The sequence below is a fragment of the Drosophila pseudoobscura genome, chromosome X, assembly GCF_009870125.1.
Source record: "Drosophila pseudoobscura strain MV-25-SWS-2005 chromosome X, UCI_Dpse_MV25, whole genome shotgun sequence".
Classification (NCBI taxonomy): Eukaryota; Metazoa; Arthropoda; class Insecta; order Diptera; family Drosophilidae; genus Drosophila; species Drosophila pseudoobscura.
The window spans coordinates 5,440,368-5,456,574 of NC_046683.1; the positions used below are offsets into that span (position 1 = coordinate 5,440,368).

A 16,207-nucleotide genomic window follows, 5' to 3' on the forward strand; every position below is an offset into this window, starting at 1 on the left:
AACCAGGTACCAGCTCCCAGCGCAGGGAAGGGCCGAAGCGTTCCAGGGAGGGGATGAAGGCGAAAGCTCAGTACAAAGCGGCCCTCAAATTACTGAGCCGGCTTCAAGGAAAGGCAGATCTCGCCCAAGAGGAGAAATCTAGGCTAGCCTGGGCAGAGCAACAGGTAGAGGACGGTCGCAGGCACTACGCGCAGCTGCCACAGATGCAGGCGGCGAATGGTGGATTCGCAAACAAGGTCGAGGAGCTGCTGGCCACCAAGAAAAAACGCTCGGCTGAGTGTACCGTCAAGGACACTCCGGCGAGTAAGCGGAAACGCGGGCACAAGTGCGTAGACCCTCCACCGAAACCGGCGAAGAAGCCCAAGACGAAAGCAAAGGTCAGCAACGTGTACAAAAGACACTTGATCGTGGCGCTCATTGACCGGAGCGACGAAAACGGGAAGATGACGGCGGCGCAGTGGAAGTTGGTGCACGCGCGGCTCGTTGACTCACTGTTCGAACGGATGGAGGAAGATCCGGCATCCCCCATGCCTACTTTCGATGGTGCTGGGTGGCTAAATGGGGTGAAAATCCTGAAGTGTAACGACGATCCAACACTTAGGTGGCTAATGAAAACGGTCTGCCAAATGAAAGCAATGTGGAAGGGGGCCAAGCTAGAGGTCGTAGACAGGGAGCTAATCCCGTCCATACCAAAAGCGAAGGTACTTTTCCCCATTGCAATCGAAGGGGACCGTGCGTTGAAGCTTCTACAGCGGCAGAACGCAGATGTGCCAACGGCGAACTGGAGGATCCTCCACATTGGGAGCCCGCTACCCAACGAGGGGGGCCAGTGTATCATCCTCCAAATTAATAAGGAAGCGGAGGATCTACTCTACCCCAGATTCGGGAAGATGGCCTGGGGCATGGGTAGTGTATACCTCCGCCTCAAGAAGCGCCATCCCGGTGACAATGATTCGCACACCTTGCAGGCGGGCGAGGTAGAGAAGGACCTAGGTCTGGAAACGACCATCGACGTGGCCCAGGGTCTTGCGGTGGAAGACTCAGAGGAAGAGGAGGATGGTGACCTGACGATAGTAGTCAACCCGTCGAGTGTAAGAGAGCCAGCCATCCATGATGCTGAGTGTGCTGCAGCTCAATTTGCATAAAAGCAAGATAGCGTCGGCGGAACTCTTTATTGCCATGGAGCAAGGGCCCGCTGACGTAGCTTTAGTCCAGGAGTGGTGGATTGCGTCAAGCAATTTAGTGCCTGGACTAAGGTCGTCAAACTACAATCTATTTTACTCAATATCGGTAAGCAGGAACAGAACCGCGGTACTCGTACGACAGGGAATCCATGCTCACCTTATGTCTCATTATAGCACGGATGACCTGCCAGTAGTGATGCTGGAAAGTGAGAAAAACCGCTTCTTGCTAAATGGCAGGCCCGCACAACCCGACGAACTAAGGAGTCTGGTGACAGAAGCCGGATCTAAAAACCACCAACTTCTTATTGGTACAGACCCCAATGCCCACCACAATGTGTGGGAAAGCCCCGACATCAGTGACAGAGGTGAGTCACTCCTAGACTCCTAGGAACACACCTTCGTAGGTGCCACCTCGTCAAACTTGCTAGACCTAACACTCGTAACGGGGGAGTACTTTGGTATCTGGCTCGAGAGTCCTTGAAAGACCGTCCTTCTCAGATCAGAAGTACATTCCGTTCAAGTGCGGAATCCAGGCTCAGTGAAATCTACGAAGGATATAGAGAAGTCCAAAGAGACTCTATCCAAGGAATTACTGGATGAAGGAACTTCTGCAGCAACATCGAGAAAGTATCTAAAACCGCAATACTCCGGAAGCTGCTTTTACTGGCACCAAACTGGCATGGTGACCCTCTATAATCACTAAATAAATTAAATAAAACCTATTAAAAATTATACAGTTCACTAATTCATAACCACCAACATATTAATGTAGATTTAGTTTAAATATATTTATACATAGGTGATTAAATAGGGATTTGTCGAAGGAGAGGAGTAGGTAGATTGTAAAAAGTGGTTGATGAGTGACCAAGAGATTTTTAAAGGGTCGGGGAAAACTGGGCGTAGCCTGGAGGCACAGCGCAGATACCAACCCTACAACATGAAAACGACTCGGTCGCAGGACCGGAAAACCGTTAGAAGGCCGGAAGGGGGTGAAGAAGTAGAAACGAGCAAGCGTTGTTTTACATAGGACATCCAGAGGCCGGTGCATTGGGACCAAGAACAAACACGTAAGGACCAGGATGTTTTTACCATTCTTTAAATGTGGCAAAACATCGATGTTTAGTTTTTATGTCTTGTCCCGTTTCTATAAAAGCGAAAACTGAAGATAGAACGAAAAGAAGCACGTTGGATCCTTTAAATTTTCGTTGATAAAACAGTCTTTTAAGGTTAGTTGCTTGGGTTAGTTTGGATGTGTCGGCAGAAGTAAAATTATTAAGGGATAGATAAACATTTCAAGAGTAAGTAAAAGAGTAAAAGAGCACATGTGCTTTTTTCACATGCACTCAAATACATATGTACATATATGCATTTGAGAATTTACGTATTCTATGATTTCAATTAAATACATATATTATTTCTATATTACAGGAAGATAAAAAAAACTGCGAGGCTGGACTTTACAAAAATAAGCGTGAATGCTCTAATGTTTGTCAGAATTTTAAGCGATCGAGCGATAGGCAAAGCGGAATTTTGTAATTACTTTGGAAAATGTCTGAAAACAGCAGAAAACACGACGAACCTAATGGATAATTTGCGTCGAATAAGTCCAAACAATGCGACTGAAGACAAAGAGCATGCACCAACGGCATTGGGGGGATTCTTGGTTCGGGATGTTTCGTATCCATCCGGACCGAAACGTTACAACCGAAGTCCAGGGCAAATGAAGGATACTTAACCGTAACTTGCCATTATATTCATTCTCTATTCGAACTTAATTCAGCCCTACTGTCAAACACAAAATTTAGTATCGGAGAAATTTAGTCTGCGATGTTGGCAGCCGTGTGGTAAGTATATTTATACACGTCTGCCAGAGTAAGTCTTACGTCGTTATACCCGGAAGACGCTCTAACCAAAAGGAGCAAAAATAATTTTTGTTTGCTTATTTTATGGTTGCCATCTTTGTAATAGGTTTTAAAATAAAACTAATTCATTTTTTAATCAAAACTAAAAATTGAATTCAGCACCATGGAATTTTCCTAAAATTTCGTATACATATCCGTATTATTTTTGGATAATCGACTGATCGACAGATCTATCTTTTTATTTATTATTCTTTCATAGACTTGTTCTTCAAAATGGTAAAAAGTGTATTCCACGTTAAATTTAGAGACATAGAGCAGAACGTGTCGTCCGAGTCGTGCACATACAATGTGGCGTCCTTGCAAGATTCGCGCTTTGAGTAGCTACCCGACACTTGGATCAAGGAATTCTGTCGGCCAATCCAATCTGCCCATAAGCGGAGCAACCACAGGGTGGGGCCGTGGGATAATAGCCTGCCTCATATCTCTGGAGACCGCTGCAGTTTGGCATTTGGGGATGGTGCATCCCAGATTACAGCTCCTCTGCTCTGGCCCACCGCCTTTTTTCCTTACAATTTTCTTCTTTTTTTTGGGCGCTGCTGCTGCGGGCACTGGGGGTGCCTCCTTGTGCTGGGGTTTCTCGCTTATCTTCTCCAGCGGATTAAGCGGACAGCAGTTCTGGCCATTGCAGTAGTTGGGGTTGGGATACCAACAGTAGCAGCCGATGCATGGGTCGTAGTAGTAGTAAAAGGGCCAATAGCTGGAATCGCAGTAGGCATTGCAGCAGGTGTTGAAACCACTCGAAATGGGGGCTTCTTCTGGTGCAGGTTCGCACTGAACTGCAGGCGGCAATTCTTTTGAGTTCTTTCTGGGTTTGGATGATCCCGTCTGCGCGCATTCGTCGGCTCTGTGGGGAGTTCTTGACATAAAGGAGTGATAATAAGTGCTAATTAGCTCACTGAATAAAGAAACTGTTATTCCAGCAGAAGGATGGCATCGATTGCTCCGGAAATACAACAGGACTGCAGTCACTGCAACCATTTGCGGTATTCGCCGAAGCTGGCATTGATGCTTTCGATATGGGAGTGCCACCAGATGTAGCCTTCTTACTATCTGCATCGCGTTTGCTAAGTTTGCGTTTTAGTGACAATTCCTTTCCATTCTTGGAATCGCCCTCATCTATCCGGTTGGCAGTGTCGAGATTGACAGGCAGAAGGAGACAACAATTCTGCAGACCATTCTCGGGAAATGACAATTGCAGCGACTGAAGGACTCTGCAGATGACATTGGACATTGGATTAATGCATCGATGTCAGAACTGGGGCTTTATTTTTATACCCGATACTCAAAGAGCTTGGGAGTATATTAGATTTGTGCTGAGGGTAGATGTGTGTAACACGCTGAGGGATGTGTTACAGGCCTCATAAAGTTATATATTCTTGATCAGAATCAATAGTTGAGTCGCTACAGTCATGTATAACTGTCCGTCTGTCCGTCTTGTTTGACGCCTTGTTCTCAAAGACTATAATTTTAAGTGTTGGCTCCTGTGATATCACACTGAATCAAGTTTGTTTCAAAATTTTGCCACACTCCCTTTCGCCTGTACAAAGAACGAAAATTTGTGGCATCTATAAGTTCTAAGACACGAGAAAACTAAAGACGCTGCAACATAGGGAATAACCATATCTAGCAGATTGCCGAATCAGATGTTTTAATCGGAGCAGTATTATAGAAAAAGGAACAAATGAAATGTCAGCGTAACCCATTCAACGCCCTTGCTCTTTCCCTCCCTATCACACACTATCCCTTGTTGGAGGAGAACGAGATGGCAACACACATACTGGCTGAGTATACACTCTTAATGTAACTCTGACGTGACACTCACCGATGAATAGCATCACTGCTGGGATTGGACTGTTCACAATCTTCTCCGGTCTTCTCCTGCGACTTCCTCGATTGAGCTGATTGAGCCTCTCCTCGTCCGTAAGTCTCATTTGCCTGCAGAGCTTGTTGACCATATCGTAGCAGATCTTGTGGACCACCTCCTGGAGCTTGATATAATTGAGGTGGATAACCGATTGCCATGGATCCTGGATCCTTGTACCTTGGTATTTGCTTGTGAACTTCTTGTTCACCGTAAACACGAAACTGACTGCCAGGAGCCATTCCCTGTATTCCGTGTGTTTCAGGAGCCATTCCGTGCATACCTTGTGATCCAGTAGCCATTCCCTGTATGCCCTGAGCTCCAGGAGCTATTCCATGCATACCTTGAGTTCCAGGAGCCAGTCCCTGCATACCCTGAGTTAGAGGAGCCATTCCATGCATACCCTGAGTTCCAGGAGGCATTCCATGCAAAGAGAATCCTTCTTGAGGCGGCCAGGCAGCCGGAGGTTGTCCCGTCGGACCATTGGCGCCATTAGCAAACATTCCAGTCGGTCCAATTTCGTTCCCAGTCACTGCAACTTGTGCACCCGGAGTGGGCAAGCCTCCTTGTTCACCGTAAACACCAAACTGACTGACAGGAGCCATTCCTTGCATACCCTGCGTTCCAGGAGCCATTCCCTGCATATACTGAGTTCCAGCAGCCATTCCCTGAATACCCTGAGTACCAGGAGCCATTCCTTGCATACCCTGCGATCCAGGCGCCATTCCCTGCATGCCCTGAATTCCAGGACCTATTGCATGCATACCTTGAGCTCCAGGAGCCATTCCATGCACAGGGAATCCTTGTTGAGGCGGCCAGGGAGCCGGAGGTTGTCCCATCGCACCATAAGCGCCATTAGCAAACATTCCAGTCGTTCCATTTTCGTTCCCAGTCAGTGCAGCTTGTGCACCCGGAGTAGGCAAACCTGTTTGTTCACCGTAAGCACCAAACTGACTGACAGGAGCCGTTCCCTGCATACCCTGCGTTCCAGGAGCCATTCCCTGCATTGCCTGAGTTCCAGCAGCCATTCCCTGCATACCCTGCGATCCAGGAGCCATTCCCTGCATATACTGAGTTCCAGCAGCCATTCCCTGAATACCCTGAGTTCCAGGAGCCATTCCTTGCATACCCTGCGATCCAGGCGCCATTCCCTGCATGCCCTGAATTCCAGGACCTATTGCATGCATACCTTGAGTTCCAGGAGCCATTCCATGCACAGGGAATCCTTGTTGAGGCGGCCATGGAGCCGGAGGTTGTCCAGTCGGACCATTATCGCCATTAGACGGTCCATTTTTGTCCCCCGTCTTCTTTTTCTCTGTCCTCTTTGGTTCATTACCCTGTGTACCCATTTTGTTTGCGCCAATACCCAGTTTACCAGACTTTTTATTGCCGTCACCCTCCGGTTCTCTACCCTTTCTGTTTGGTCCATTATCAAGCCTATCATTTTGCATATTTCCGTCCCCAGTCGGCAATGTGCCCTTTCTGATTGTTCCAATACTCCTCTTAGCATTCTGTCCATATCTTTCCTCAGTAGACTGTCTTCCCGATCTGTTTGCTCCAAGATCCGTCTTACCATTCTGTTCACTTCCGTCCTTAGTAATCTGTCTGCCCGATCCGTTTGCTCCATTATCTGCTCCAACAGTCTGTTTTTTTCCGTCATCAGTCTTCTGTTTTTTCGTTCTTTTCTTTGCTCCAGTACCCGGCTTACCAGTCTGTCTCTTTTCATCCCCAGTCGTCTTTTTAGCTGTATTTTTTTCCCCACATTCATCAAAGTATTGCTCACACCAATCCAGCTTGGGTGTACAATCCGAGAATTTGGCAAACTCCTCCGGAGAGTGGACCGGATGCTGGCAAAAAGATCTATAGTAACATTGGGGGCAATACGACTGGGGGCAGTACGACTGAAAAGAATTTCTGGAAAAAAAGAAATAACGAGTCATTGCTGACGAGCTATGTATATTGTATTTATACTTACCCTCTATACAACCCCGTGCAGCTCTGGCAGCAAATCAGAGGCTGATGGGGGTTCTCTGGGCATGCGGACATTTTGAAAACTACGAGCTTTAGCTTCTCACGACTACCGCTCCAACGAAACTCATGGCCAAGGTTAAGGGAACTAAAAAATCAAATCATCTCGTTCAGGATAAAATGACAGATTTTAAACAAGTTTTTGATTGTTTACGCTAAGTCTAATGGGGTATTTTTATACTCGATACTCAAAGAGATTAGGGTTTTACTAGATTTTTGCTGAAAGTGGATGGTGGTAACACCATTTTTATGGTCATCAACCCGTATATGGAGCGGAACCAGACCACCATGAAGTGAAACGTGAAAAGTTGTTTTCGATTTAACTGTCGCGATCTCGCATGAAAAACGTTCAAAATATGATTTTATATTCATTTTATACGAAGCCCTCATAAAATTCTTTGTCCCGAAAGCTTTTGGCTAGAGAATTAGAACAAATTTTGAATGGATATCGATTGATATTATCCACATATCGATTTGACTGGCGAATTTCGATTTGATAACGTGCTGCTTTCTTTTCCGTGTAGCTGAGGATACATATGTGTATTTCGTGATTGTATGGGTATGGGGCTGTATCATTAAAGTAACTCTTGGTATCTGATTAAGAACCTAGCAAGCGGTTTTTAAATTTCCATTTAAACAAGTTTTTCCAAGAAACAAGAAAAATCCTAGGGGAAAAACTTATAAGATAAATTTATAATAAAAATGTACTCACATCGACTGGATCAGAGTCCTGACGCGCCAAAAAGGGCGCCACGTGCAGTGCCGCATCCAAATCAGCGCCATACTTCGAGAAATACTGCACTTGCAGCAAGACCAGCCACGATCCGAGTTAAGGATCTCCCTCGTGTCCAGCTTCCAAAACGTGGAAATGGTGCAAAATCAGCTGCGAAAGCTGACCAACTTAAGGTACCAGCCACAACAGAGAGCCAGAACACACTGAAAACGAAAACAGGCAGTTTTTTCGGACGAAAGAAGGATGAAATAATTGCGAGCCAAAAAAAAGCCACGGCTATGAATGGATTAGGACGCGTCAACCCCGTACCACAGCACCTAAAAGTTAAGACATCCCGTGTTCTCTATACAACTGACGAGGAGGTGCGCGACGCTCTCATGGAGTTTGGAGTTTTCATCATCTTCCTAGTCCTTACATCTCTGGGTGAGTTCAATACCCAATTGTGATGAAATGAAAGCCATACTTCCATGAAATACGACGGATGGAGGCAATCTTTAAAGCAGCTGAATTTTTTATTCATCCTGTAATGAAGGATATATTTTTTACATTGATATCATAGAAGTCCACCCATAATCCGCTTACGTTTGTTGTTATATCCTCTATCTCAATAGGGTGTGTATTCAAATGCTGTCTGTTGCATATTTATTTGGGTCAGCGGTGCATATTAAATTTATGTATTTATTTGGGTCATTAAGGAAATATTTTTGATTATTTATTTAGACAGGCTAGCTATTTGTCTAGGTCTAACCATATGATTTTTTACTCTATTAGAGATCGTACCTCACATATACCATAATCAAACCTCAATCGACTTCCTGTGTGGTGATTCCTAGATTTCGAACTCGTTTTTCTTCCAGTAACTTTGTCCGTGCGTCACCCTCATATGTTCTACTTTAATGATACGATGATGAAACTGTTTACTACACGCAATCTGACTGTGGTCCCATCAGTGACGGTCTCCTTTGAGAAGATGCTCACCGTCCCAGATTGGTGGGACTATTTGGTATACAACTTTATAAATACATTGCACGGAGATATGACCACCACCACTTCAACAAGCACACGAACTAAATCCGTTAACCCAGCCAAAACCGATCGGAGCTCATTCAAGTCCAACGAAGATATTCTGTATGTGGAGGATGGGGATGTTGAACGCAATGATGAATCCTCTAGGAGGAAAAGAGATACTGGACCAGAACTACCTTACGACGAGCTCGATGAAATCGACAGGGACGAAAATCTCGATGGCCTGGACCTGGACCTTGACCTGAGCGAGCAAATTGGCGCAACCCCAAAAAGTCGTAGTGCTCGTAGCGATACTGATAGCGAAACTGTCCCATGGGCTCAAAGCAGCCTTAATTTGACTACCCATCTCAACGGTCGCCTATTCCTGCACGAGAACCTTATGCTTGGTCCACCACGCCTACGGCAGATTCGCGTTAGCAAGAACAGTTGCCAAACGGACGGTAACTTCCCTCAGAACTTCAACACCTGCTATGCCGCATATTCCAATGCGGCCGAAGAGAACTCCGAATGGCACAAAGGTACTCGATACCGAACAATGCGCGAACTGGGCGCCACCCCGATCTTGACTTTACTGGCCTACTATCGCTCTGGTGGGTACACTGTTGATCTGACCTACGACAAGGATGAGAATCTGCAGAGCATAAATAAACTGAAAAGCGTTAATTGGCTGGATCGCGGTTCGAGGCTGTGTTTGGTGGAGTTCAATTTGTTCAACGATAACAAAGACATCTTTCAGAGCGTTAAGTAGGGGTTTGCCTCGATTTTAATTAAAGCTTATTTCAAGTTCTTCTTCTCTACAGACTTATTGCTGAAATCCCCCCCACGGGTGGTGTCATACCGCAGGCGCATTTGCGAACAGTCAAAGAGTATTCTTTTTTCACCGATCTCAGTCTGACCATGACTGTAGTCTATATATTCTGGTATATAATGGTATTTTACTACACCATTTGTGAGATCAATGCATTCTACAAGTCACAATGGAAAGCCTACTTCACATCATTAATGAACATTCTTGATAATATTGTGTTAGTGGTAACTATTATTTTCTGTACTGTTATGTTCCGGATCTACTTTTCATATCTATTTTTCTTATACCCAGTTATGTTACCTGGCCTTGTTCTACAACATTTGGCATACCTTCAAAATGAAATCCATTACATCCAAGGCCTACACGCAACAGCATTATCAAAGTATCGATGTTCTCTGCTTATCGAATTTGATCTATGTGGATATGATGGCTATTTTAGCATTTTTGGTATGGATAAAAATATTCAAGTTTATCAGTTTCAACAAGACACTCATTCAGTTCACAACGACTTTAAGAAGGGTATGCCATTTTATTCAAAATATTTATTGACTAGACTGTGACAATAACTGTGATTGATTTTTTGAAAATTTATAGTGCTCTAAGGATTTGATTGGATTCAGTATTATGTTTGGCATTGTTTTTTTGGCCTATGCCCAACTGGGTCTTCTGCTTTTCGGCACTGAGCATCCAGATTTTAATAATTTTGTCACCTCAGTATTAACAATGATCCGCATGATCCTCGGTGATTTTCAATATAATCTCATTCAGCAGTCCAATCGGGTGCTTGGGCCCATCTACTTTCTCACCTATATTGTGCTTGTGTTCTTCATCCTGTTGGCAAGTTTTAGAACTTAAATACATTTTATAGGTCTTAATGTGTTGTATTCCACAAGAACATGTTTTTAGCCATCATCATGCAAACTTATAACTCAGTGAAGAATGAAATCACTCAAGGACGCAGCCAGTTAGCCTCATATGTCATTAAGAAACTGGCTGCTGCCTTCTACTGGATAACTCACTGTGGCCGTGAGCGTCGTTTCCGGTCAGCCCCCCCCCCAACATCTGCAGTCAATGAAGATGATCAGAATTCCACGGCCACAGAATTAAAGCAGCCTAAGCTGCTGAGGAGGAGCATGACCACAGAAGAGTACATTTACTAGGTACAGCTTTGAACATACATAATTTAAACTGAATATCTATTTCAGGGCACGGTATTTCGAAAATATTCCTCCCGATGTTCAGAATAGGGAATTGTTTCGGTAAGAGCCCTGATATATTGTTTGGTTTATAGTTTATAACCTTTGTTTTTTGCTTTTTCCTAGTCTTACCAATCGCGTAAGTCTGATTGAAGAAGTTCTCGAACAGCTTGTTACCAATATTGATAGCATACTGCTACGCTTCGAGAGACAACAAGCTGCAAGGAAGATCTAAGCTCGAAATATCTATATGGCCAAAATCTTCCCAAAAACGCATGAATATTTGTAATTTTAATATTTACTATGATATTTGCATTCAAAATTTGACATATGTATATAGGGAGATTTTCTGTTAATATAAAATTGTTATTAATATAAATTGTCTGATTTCAAATTTAATAACATTCATTTTATTTACTTATAATTAAATATTCAAACATTTACAATTATTAACTGATTTAACATGAAAATAAAAATATACAAAAATATTTGAGGTATTTATCACATTAAGAAAGGTGAGGTGATTGAGTTCTACACACATACTAATGTTATTGACGTCGATGCACCCCCAGGAATTAGCCGATCCTAACGGGCACTTCCTTATAATACTTCAGCCGTGGGCAGCATTCGCACGGGGGTCGGGTAATAGACCCATAAATTCTTTTTGAGTATCGGGTATAAAAATATGAAACGGTTCAAGAAATCATCACATGGTGACGATAACTCAATGGGCACAGAGTCGTAAGAATATGAAATCAATACAATACATACATATGTATATATTAGCATAAATCTTAGAACTGTTTTCAAAACAATTAAAAATATGTGAGACTAATAAAATGTCTCGCGAGCCATTAAATGTTTCGGCATTGCTTTATAGAATTAAAGCGAGCGGAAACGTTGTGAGCCGAAGCTAGGGCCGCGACTTTACATTTATGACTATACAATAATAATAATAATCCGATCTTATAATCATTTTAGTTTCCTCATATCTTCAAAATTGTGGATGCCACAGATTTTTGTCCATTGCTCAGCCCAATGTTCACTAAAAAAAACAAAGAGGATTTGACGATGCAAATGAAAGATGAGTGAAAGCAATTTTGTTGTTTTGAGACAGACTGTTTCTGATACTGATTTTATTTAAAAGAACTAATTCTATTTACATTCAAAAAAAGGTGCAAAAAGTTCTGAGTCTGTAAGAATACGGTAGTAATGAGTAATGCTCCAATATTCCAATATTCAACATTAGTTGAGATATATCAAACTCGTATATCGAATTTAGTGTTTTCTTGCGCCTTGCTCTCTCTCGATGCGTTTTAGTACATCATCCATATTGGTGACCAGCTGTTCGAGAATTTCTTCAATCAGTGTTACGCGATTTGTTAGACTAAGAGATAGTAAAGAAAACCAAGGTGATTTACAAATAATAAATGGCACTAATCAAAGTTTCGGAGCTCTTACTGAAATAGCTCCTTGTTTTGAACATCGGGGGGAACCTCTTCAAAGTAGCGGGCGCTGAAAGAGATATTTAGCTAAAATGAAAAAGGACTGGTAAGTTTACTCTGGTAAATATACTCTGCTTGGGTTATGTTTGCTAGCACTTTAGGCTCTTCAAATTCTGCAATCGTGCCATCCACATCAGTCTCATTGACAGAAGCAGCTCGGCGGGTAGGCTGAACCCGTCCCTTCCGGCCACAGTGGACGATCCAGTAAATGGCTGCAGCCAGCTTCTTATAGATATATGAGCCCAAATGACTGCGCCCTTGAGTAATTTCACTCTTTACCGAGTTATAAGTTTCCATGATGATGGCCAGGAACATGTTCTAGTGGAATACAACGTATGGTAACCGACAAAACTCATTCGATGTTCAAAGCTTACCAACAATATAAAAAACACAAGTAGAATGTAGGTGAGAAAGTAGATGGGACCCAGCACGCGATTCGCTTGCTCAATGAGATTATATTGAAAATCGCCTAGGATCATGCGGATCATGGTCAAGACTGAAGTGACGAAGTTATGAAAATCTGGATGCTTAGTGCCGAAGAGCAGAAGACCCAGTTGAGCATAGGCCAAAAAAACAATGCCGAACATAAGACTGAAGCCAGCCAAATCTTTGGAGCACTACAAATGTTCAAATAAATCTTCAAAAATGACTTCTATTGAAATTAAAATATTAAAAAATACCCTTCTTAATGTAGTTGTAAACTGAACAAGTGTTTTGTTGAAACTGATAAACTTGAATATTTTTATCCATACAAGAAAAGCTAAAATGGCCATCATATCCACATAGATGATGTTCACAAAGCAAAGAACATCGATACTTTGATAGCCCGTGTGCCTCTTGGCATTTCGTGTAAGGGCACCAACTTGGAATGTATGCCAGACGTTGTAGATCAAGGCCAGGTAGCAAAGCTAGGAGTGCAAAGGTAGATTGCGAAGCGATGATTAAAAAAATTGTTACCACTAGTACACTAGTACTGCCGAAGGAATGGAAAGGTAGATCAGGAAGCGACCAATAATGTTAATATTTACCACTAATACAATAGAGTCGAGAACATTTAGCAACGACCTGTAGTAAATTGTAATCCCCGACTTTCTTAATCCATTAACCTCACAGATAGTATAATAAGCGACCATGATATACCAAAATATATAGATCACAGTCATAGTCTGACTGGTATCGTTGAAGAAAGAATACTGCTTGACAGTTTGCAGATGCGTCTGTGGTATCACACCTCCCGTGGGGGGGATTTCGGCTAGAAGTCTGGTTGGAAGAGAAGCTTTAAATGAGCTGCACTTTAAGTCGAAGCTGATCCCTACTTGACGCTTTGAAAGATGTCCGTATTCTTGTTGTACAGATTGAACTCCATCAGACATAGCCTTGAGCCGCGATCCAGCCAATTATCGGCCCTCAGTTTATTTATCTTCTCCAAATTATCGTCCTTGTCATAGGTCAGATCAGCGATGTAACCACCAGTACTATAGAATGCCAGCACTGTCCAAATCGGAGTCGCGTTCAGCTTGCCCATCGTGTAGAACTCTGTACCTTTGTGCGTACCGGTTTTCTCTTCCATCCCCGCCGAATAGGCGGAGTAGCAGGTGTTGAAGTGTCGTACGAAGTCGTCGCTCGCTTGGCAACTCTCCCTGCGGACACGAATCTGCCGAAGGCGCGGGGGACCGAGCAGAAGGTTCTGGAGCAGATATACGCGACCCGCGAGATGTGTGGTTGCCTTCGAGTTTTGTCTAGTACTGGCAGAACCATCAAAACCAGCTCTTTTGTCGTAGAAAGTTTGCTCGTCCAGCTCGAGGGCTTCAAGCGTGGCGGCTCCACCGATGTCTTCAAGCCCGGCATCTTGTGGTCGTTGTTCCAATTCCCCGTTCCGTTTCTGGGATTCATCATAATCGCGATCCACATACCCATCCTCCACATTCCAGTGATCCTCGCTGGCCTGACGCAACGCTTCAGCGTTTTGATTACCGGTTGCAGTGTCATTTGGTGCTTCTGTAGTTATGGTCAAATCTCCGTGCAATGTTTTTATAAAGTTGTATACCAAATAGTCCCACCAATCTGGGACAGTGAGGATCTTTTCAAAACAGACCGTAACGGATGGAGCCACAACCATTTCGCGAGTGGCAAATAGTTTCTTTATAGTATCGTTAAAGTAGAACATGTGAGGGTGACGCACAGATAGAGTTACTGCAACAAAAATTATTTTAATCTTAATAGCGCTTGAGGTTAGAAAAAAAGATGCAACATGTTGTTTGCTGACTTTTAAGATCATAGAAATGGTTATCGTATTTTAATCTTATCCGAGTTTTCGGAAGTAAGCATAATTGTTTTTATTAAACATGGAAGAGTTGTTTGAATTTGCATACATGATTGATTAAACATTCGAGTAAACTTTCAAGTAATTATATTGTAATATTTATATATCAGAATATATACCGGTCTTTATACCTTACGGATGTAAACACCTTGAATGTGAATCACCTACTCACCCAATGATGTCAGAACAAGAAATATGATGAACACTCCAAACTCCAGGAGAGCATCGCGCACTTCCTCATCTGTGGTATAGAGAATGCGCGTTGATTTTCCTTTTTGGCCATGGTGTATGTGGACTTCGCGTCCTAATCCATTGGAAAGTGAACCACTTCTCGGGGTCGTAATCAGTACCCCCTTTTTTCGTCCGAACAAGCCGCGTCTTTCCTCTTTTGCCGTCTCCTCAGTTACACCAGAAGAACGGGTCTGATCCAGAGGTGGATCTGCACCGGGTTCCGGAGGCTGACCACGGCTCGCGTCTGGTTTCTCTTCAAATGCCGTATCTTTTGCGGAAGGCGGAAGCGACACTGCTCGTGCTGACCTTGGGGGCGAAATAGGACTTTGAACCTGTCCATCCGGTCTTCGACCCTGACCCATTGACGACATTTTTAATGCGAACTTTTCTAAGATATATTTCAGTTAAAATTATGCCCCGATTTGTTTGCAAAACCGAGTAAGGACTAAAATAAATCTTGAAGTTTAAGTAAAGATTGCTTGGATCTGGCCCAGGTACTCAGCAAAGCCGTGTGTCTACATTCATACCCGATACTCAGTTGGTATATTTATATGTAAGCTTTTTTTTACATGTGATTCTTTTTCTCTATTCCCATATTTCCTGTTTTCTATTCTCACCAGCCGTTTTATCTCACTTCCCTCGGCCAGAGCGCGCACACTGCACTAGGAAGAGTGAGTGTGATAAAGAGTATACGGAGAGCGTAGCGTAGCCAATGCAACTTCATTTGTTCCTTCTGGTTATAATACTGATCCGATTTGATCTACACTGAAATCGTGTAGTTTTCGAATTTTTTATATCTTTAAAATCTACACATAAAAGTATGTAGGTGCCGGACGGACGACTCCGCAATTGATGCTGATCAAGAAAACGAGTATATATACTTTATGGCGGCAGAAACTCTTCCTTAATGGTGTTGTCCATTTATCCACTTCCACAAAAAATCTGCTCTTTGAGTATCAGGTACATAAAAGTCGATCCTTTGGTTTGAAAAAGTTTCTAAAGACAACTTTAGTGACATTTGACTAATTCAAAACACTAATACCGTCAATTGCTATTTTGCCTCGGGCTTAACTTCATGTATCGATGATCCGTCAGATGCTACTATTTAAAAATGTGCCTGGAGAAACCGTGTCTGTATTTTATCACCATTTCTTCGCATCAATTAACGAGAGTATTTTTTCGATCATGGATTATTGAATGTATCTTGGTTCCTTTAATGCCCAAAAAAGAATATATCTTCTAGTATGTAAAATAACAGTTTTTGGACTATCCTAACGAGATTCCTCCTGCCGCAATGAACGTACTCTACTGAATTTTGACCATTTTTATACCCGATACTCAAAATGAGTATTGGGGTATATTCGATTTGTGGTAAAAGTGGATGTGTGTA

General features: G+C 43.1%; 3 protein-coding genes across 6 annotated transcripts; 1 reads left to right on the plus strand and 2 right to left on the minus strand.

Moving 5' to 3' along the window:
* Positions 1 to 1,417: 1,417 nt before the first annotated feature.
* Positions 1,418 to 11,117, plus strand: LOC6901828 (polycystic kidney disease 2-like 1 protein). Of its 3 annotated transcripts, XM_033382621.1 has the most exons (9): positions 1,418 to 1,549; positions 2,613 to 3,028; positions 8,586 to 9,498; positions 9,555 to 9,786; positions 9,854 to 10,081; positions 10,157 to 10,399; positions 10,456 to 10,709; positions 10,768 to 10,821; positions 10,885 to 11,117. In XM_033382621.1, the coding sequence occupies exons 3-9, from the start codon at positions 8,612 to 8,614 to the stop codon at positions 10,991 to 10,993; spliced, it is 2,007 nt and encodes a 668-aa protein (XP_033238512.1). In that variant the 5' UTR covers positions 1,418 to 1,549; positions 2,613 to 3,028; positions 8,586 to 8,611; the 3' UTR covers positions 10,994 to 11,117. The 3 variants fall into 3 exon arrangements, with proteins under 3 accessions (XP_033238512.1, XP_015042178.2, XP_002134496.3); XM_015186692.2 differs by lacking the exons at positions 1,418 to 1,549; positions 2,613 to 3,028 and adding an exon at positions 7,271 to 8,151; XM_002134460.3 differs by lacking the exons at positions 1,418 to 1,549; positions 2,613 to 3,028; positions 10,157 to 10,399; ... (1 more) ...; positions 10,768 to 10,821; positions 10,885 to 11,117 and adding an exon at positions 7,271 to 8,151 and having other exon boundaries at positions 9,555 to 9,779; positions 9,854 to 10,048.
* On the minus strand, positions 3,240 to 7,149 carry LOC6901829 (spidroin-2-like). Of its 2 annotated transcripts, XM_033382620.1 has the most exons (5): positions 6,943 to 7,149; positions 5,998 to 6,881; positions 4,929 to 5,574; positions 4,003 to 4,317; positions 3,240 to 3,950 (listed from the first exon to the last, which is right to left on the minus strand). In XM_033382620.1, exons 1-5 carry the CDS (start codon positions 7,011 to 7,013, stop codon positions 3,428 to 3,430), a joined length of 2,439 nt encoding a protein of 812 aa, XP_033238511.1. In that variant the 5' UTR covers positions 7,014 to 7,149; the 3' UTR covers positions 3,240 to 3,427. The 2 variants fall into 2 exon arrangements, with proteins under 2 accessions (XP_033238511.1, XP_002134497.2); XM_002134461.3 differs by having other exon boundaries at positions 4,929 to 6,881.
* A 901-nt stretch (positions 11,118 to 12,018) lies between the features above and the next one.
* LOC6901827 (polycystic kidney disease 2-like 1 protein) lies at positions 12,019 to 15,330 on the minus strand. The gene is made up of 8 exons (XM_002134459.3): positions 14,759 to 15,330; positions 13,580 to 14,456; positions 13,292 to 13,523; positions 12,944 to 13,171; positions 12,638 to 12,880; positions 12,334 to 12,581; positions 12,220 to 12,273; positions 12,019 to 12,145 (listed from the first exon to the last, which is right to left on the minus strand). Exons 1-8 carry the CDS (start codon positions 15,186 to 15,188, stop codon positions 12,037 to 12,039), a joined length of 2,421 nt encoding a protein of 806 aa, XP_002134495.1. The 5' UTR covers positions 15,189 to 15,330; the 3' UTR covers positions 12,019 to 12,036.
* Positions 15,331 to 16,207: the final 877 nt, after the last annotated feature.

Coding starts and splice junctions, on each gene's coding strand:
- LOC6901829 (XM_002134461.3), bottom strand. CDS start 7,013: ATGTCCGCATGCCCAGAGAACCCCCATCAGCCTCTGATTTGCTGCCAG. Junction 6,882..6,942: donor TGCACGGGGTTGTATAGAGG/GTAAGTATAAAT, acceptor CTTTTTTTCCAG/AAATTCTTTTCAGTCGTACT. Junction 3,951..4,002: donor AATAACAGTTTCTTTATTCA/GTGAGCTAATTA, acceptor AACTCCCCACAG/AGCCGACGAATGCGCGCAGA.
- LOC6901828 (XM_015186692.2), top strand. CDS start 7,698: ATGTACTCACATCGACTGGATCAGAGTCCTGACGCGCCAAAAAGGGCG. Junction 8,152..8,585: donor CCTAGTCCTTACATCTCTGG/GTGAGTTCAATA, acceptor TTTTTCTTCCAG/TAACTTTGTCCGTGCGTCAC. Junction 9,787..9,853: donor TTGATAATATTGTGTTAGTG/GTAACTATTATT, acceptor TCTTATACCCAG/TTATGTTACCTGGCCTTGTT.
- LOC6901827 (XM_002134459.3), bottom strand. CDS start 15,188: ATGTCGTCAATGGGTCAGGGTCGAAGACCGGATGGACAGGTTCAAAGT. Junction 14,457..14,758: donor TCTTGTTCTGACATCATTGG/GTGAGTAGGTGA, acceptor TTTTTGTTGCAG/TAACTCTATCTGTGCGTCAC. Junction 13,524..13,579: donor GACATCTTTCAAAGCGTCAA/GTAGGGATCAGC, acceptor TCTTCCAACCAG/ACTTCTAGCCGAAATCCCCC.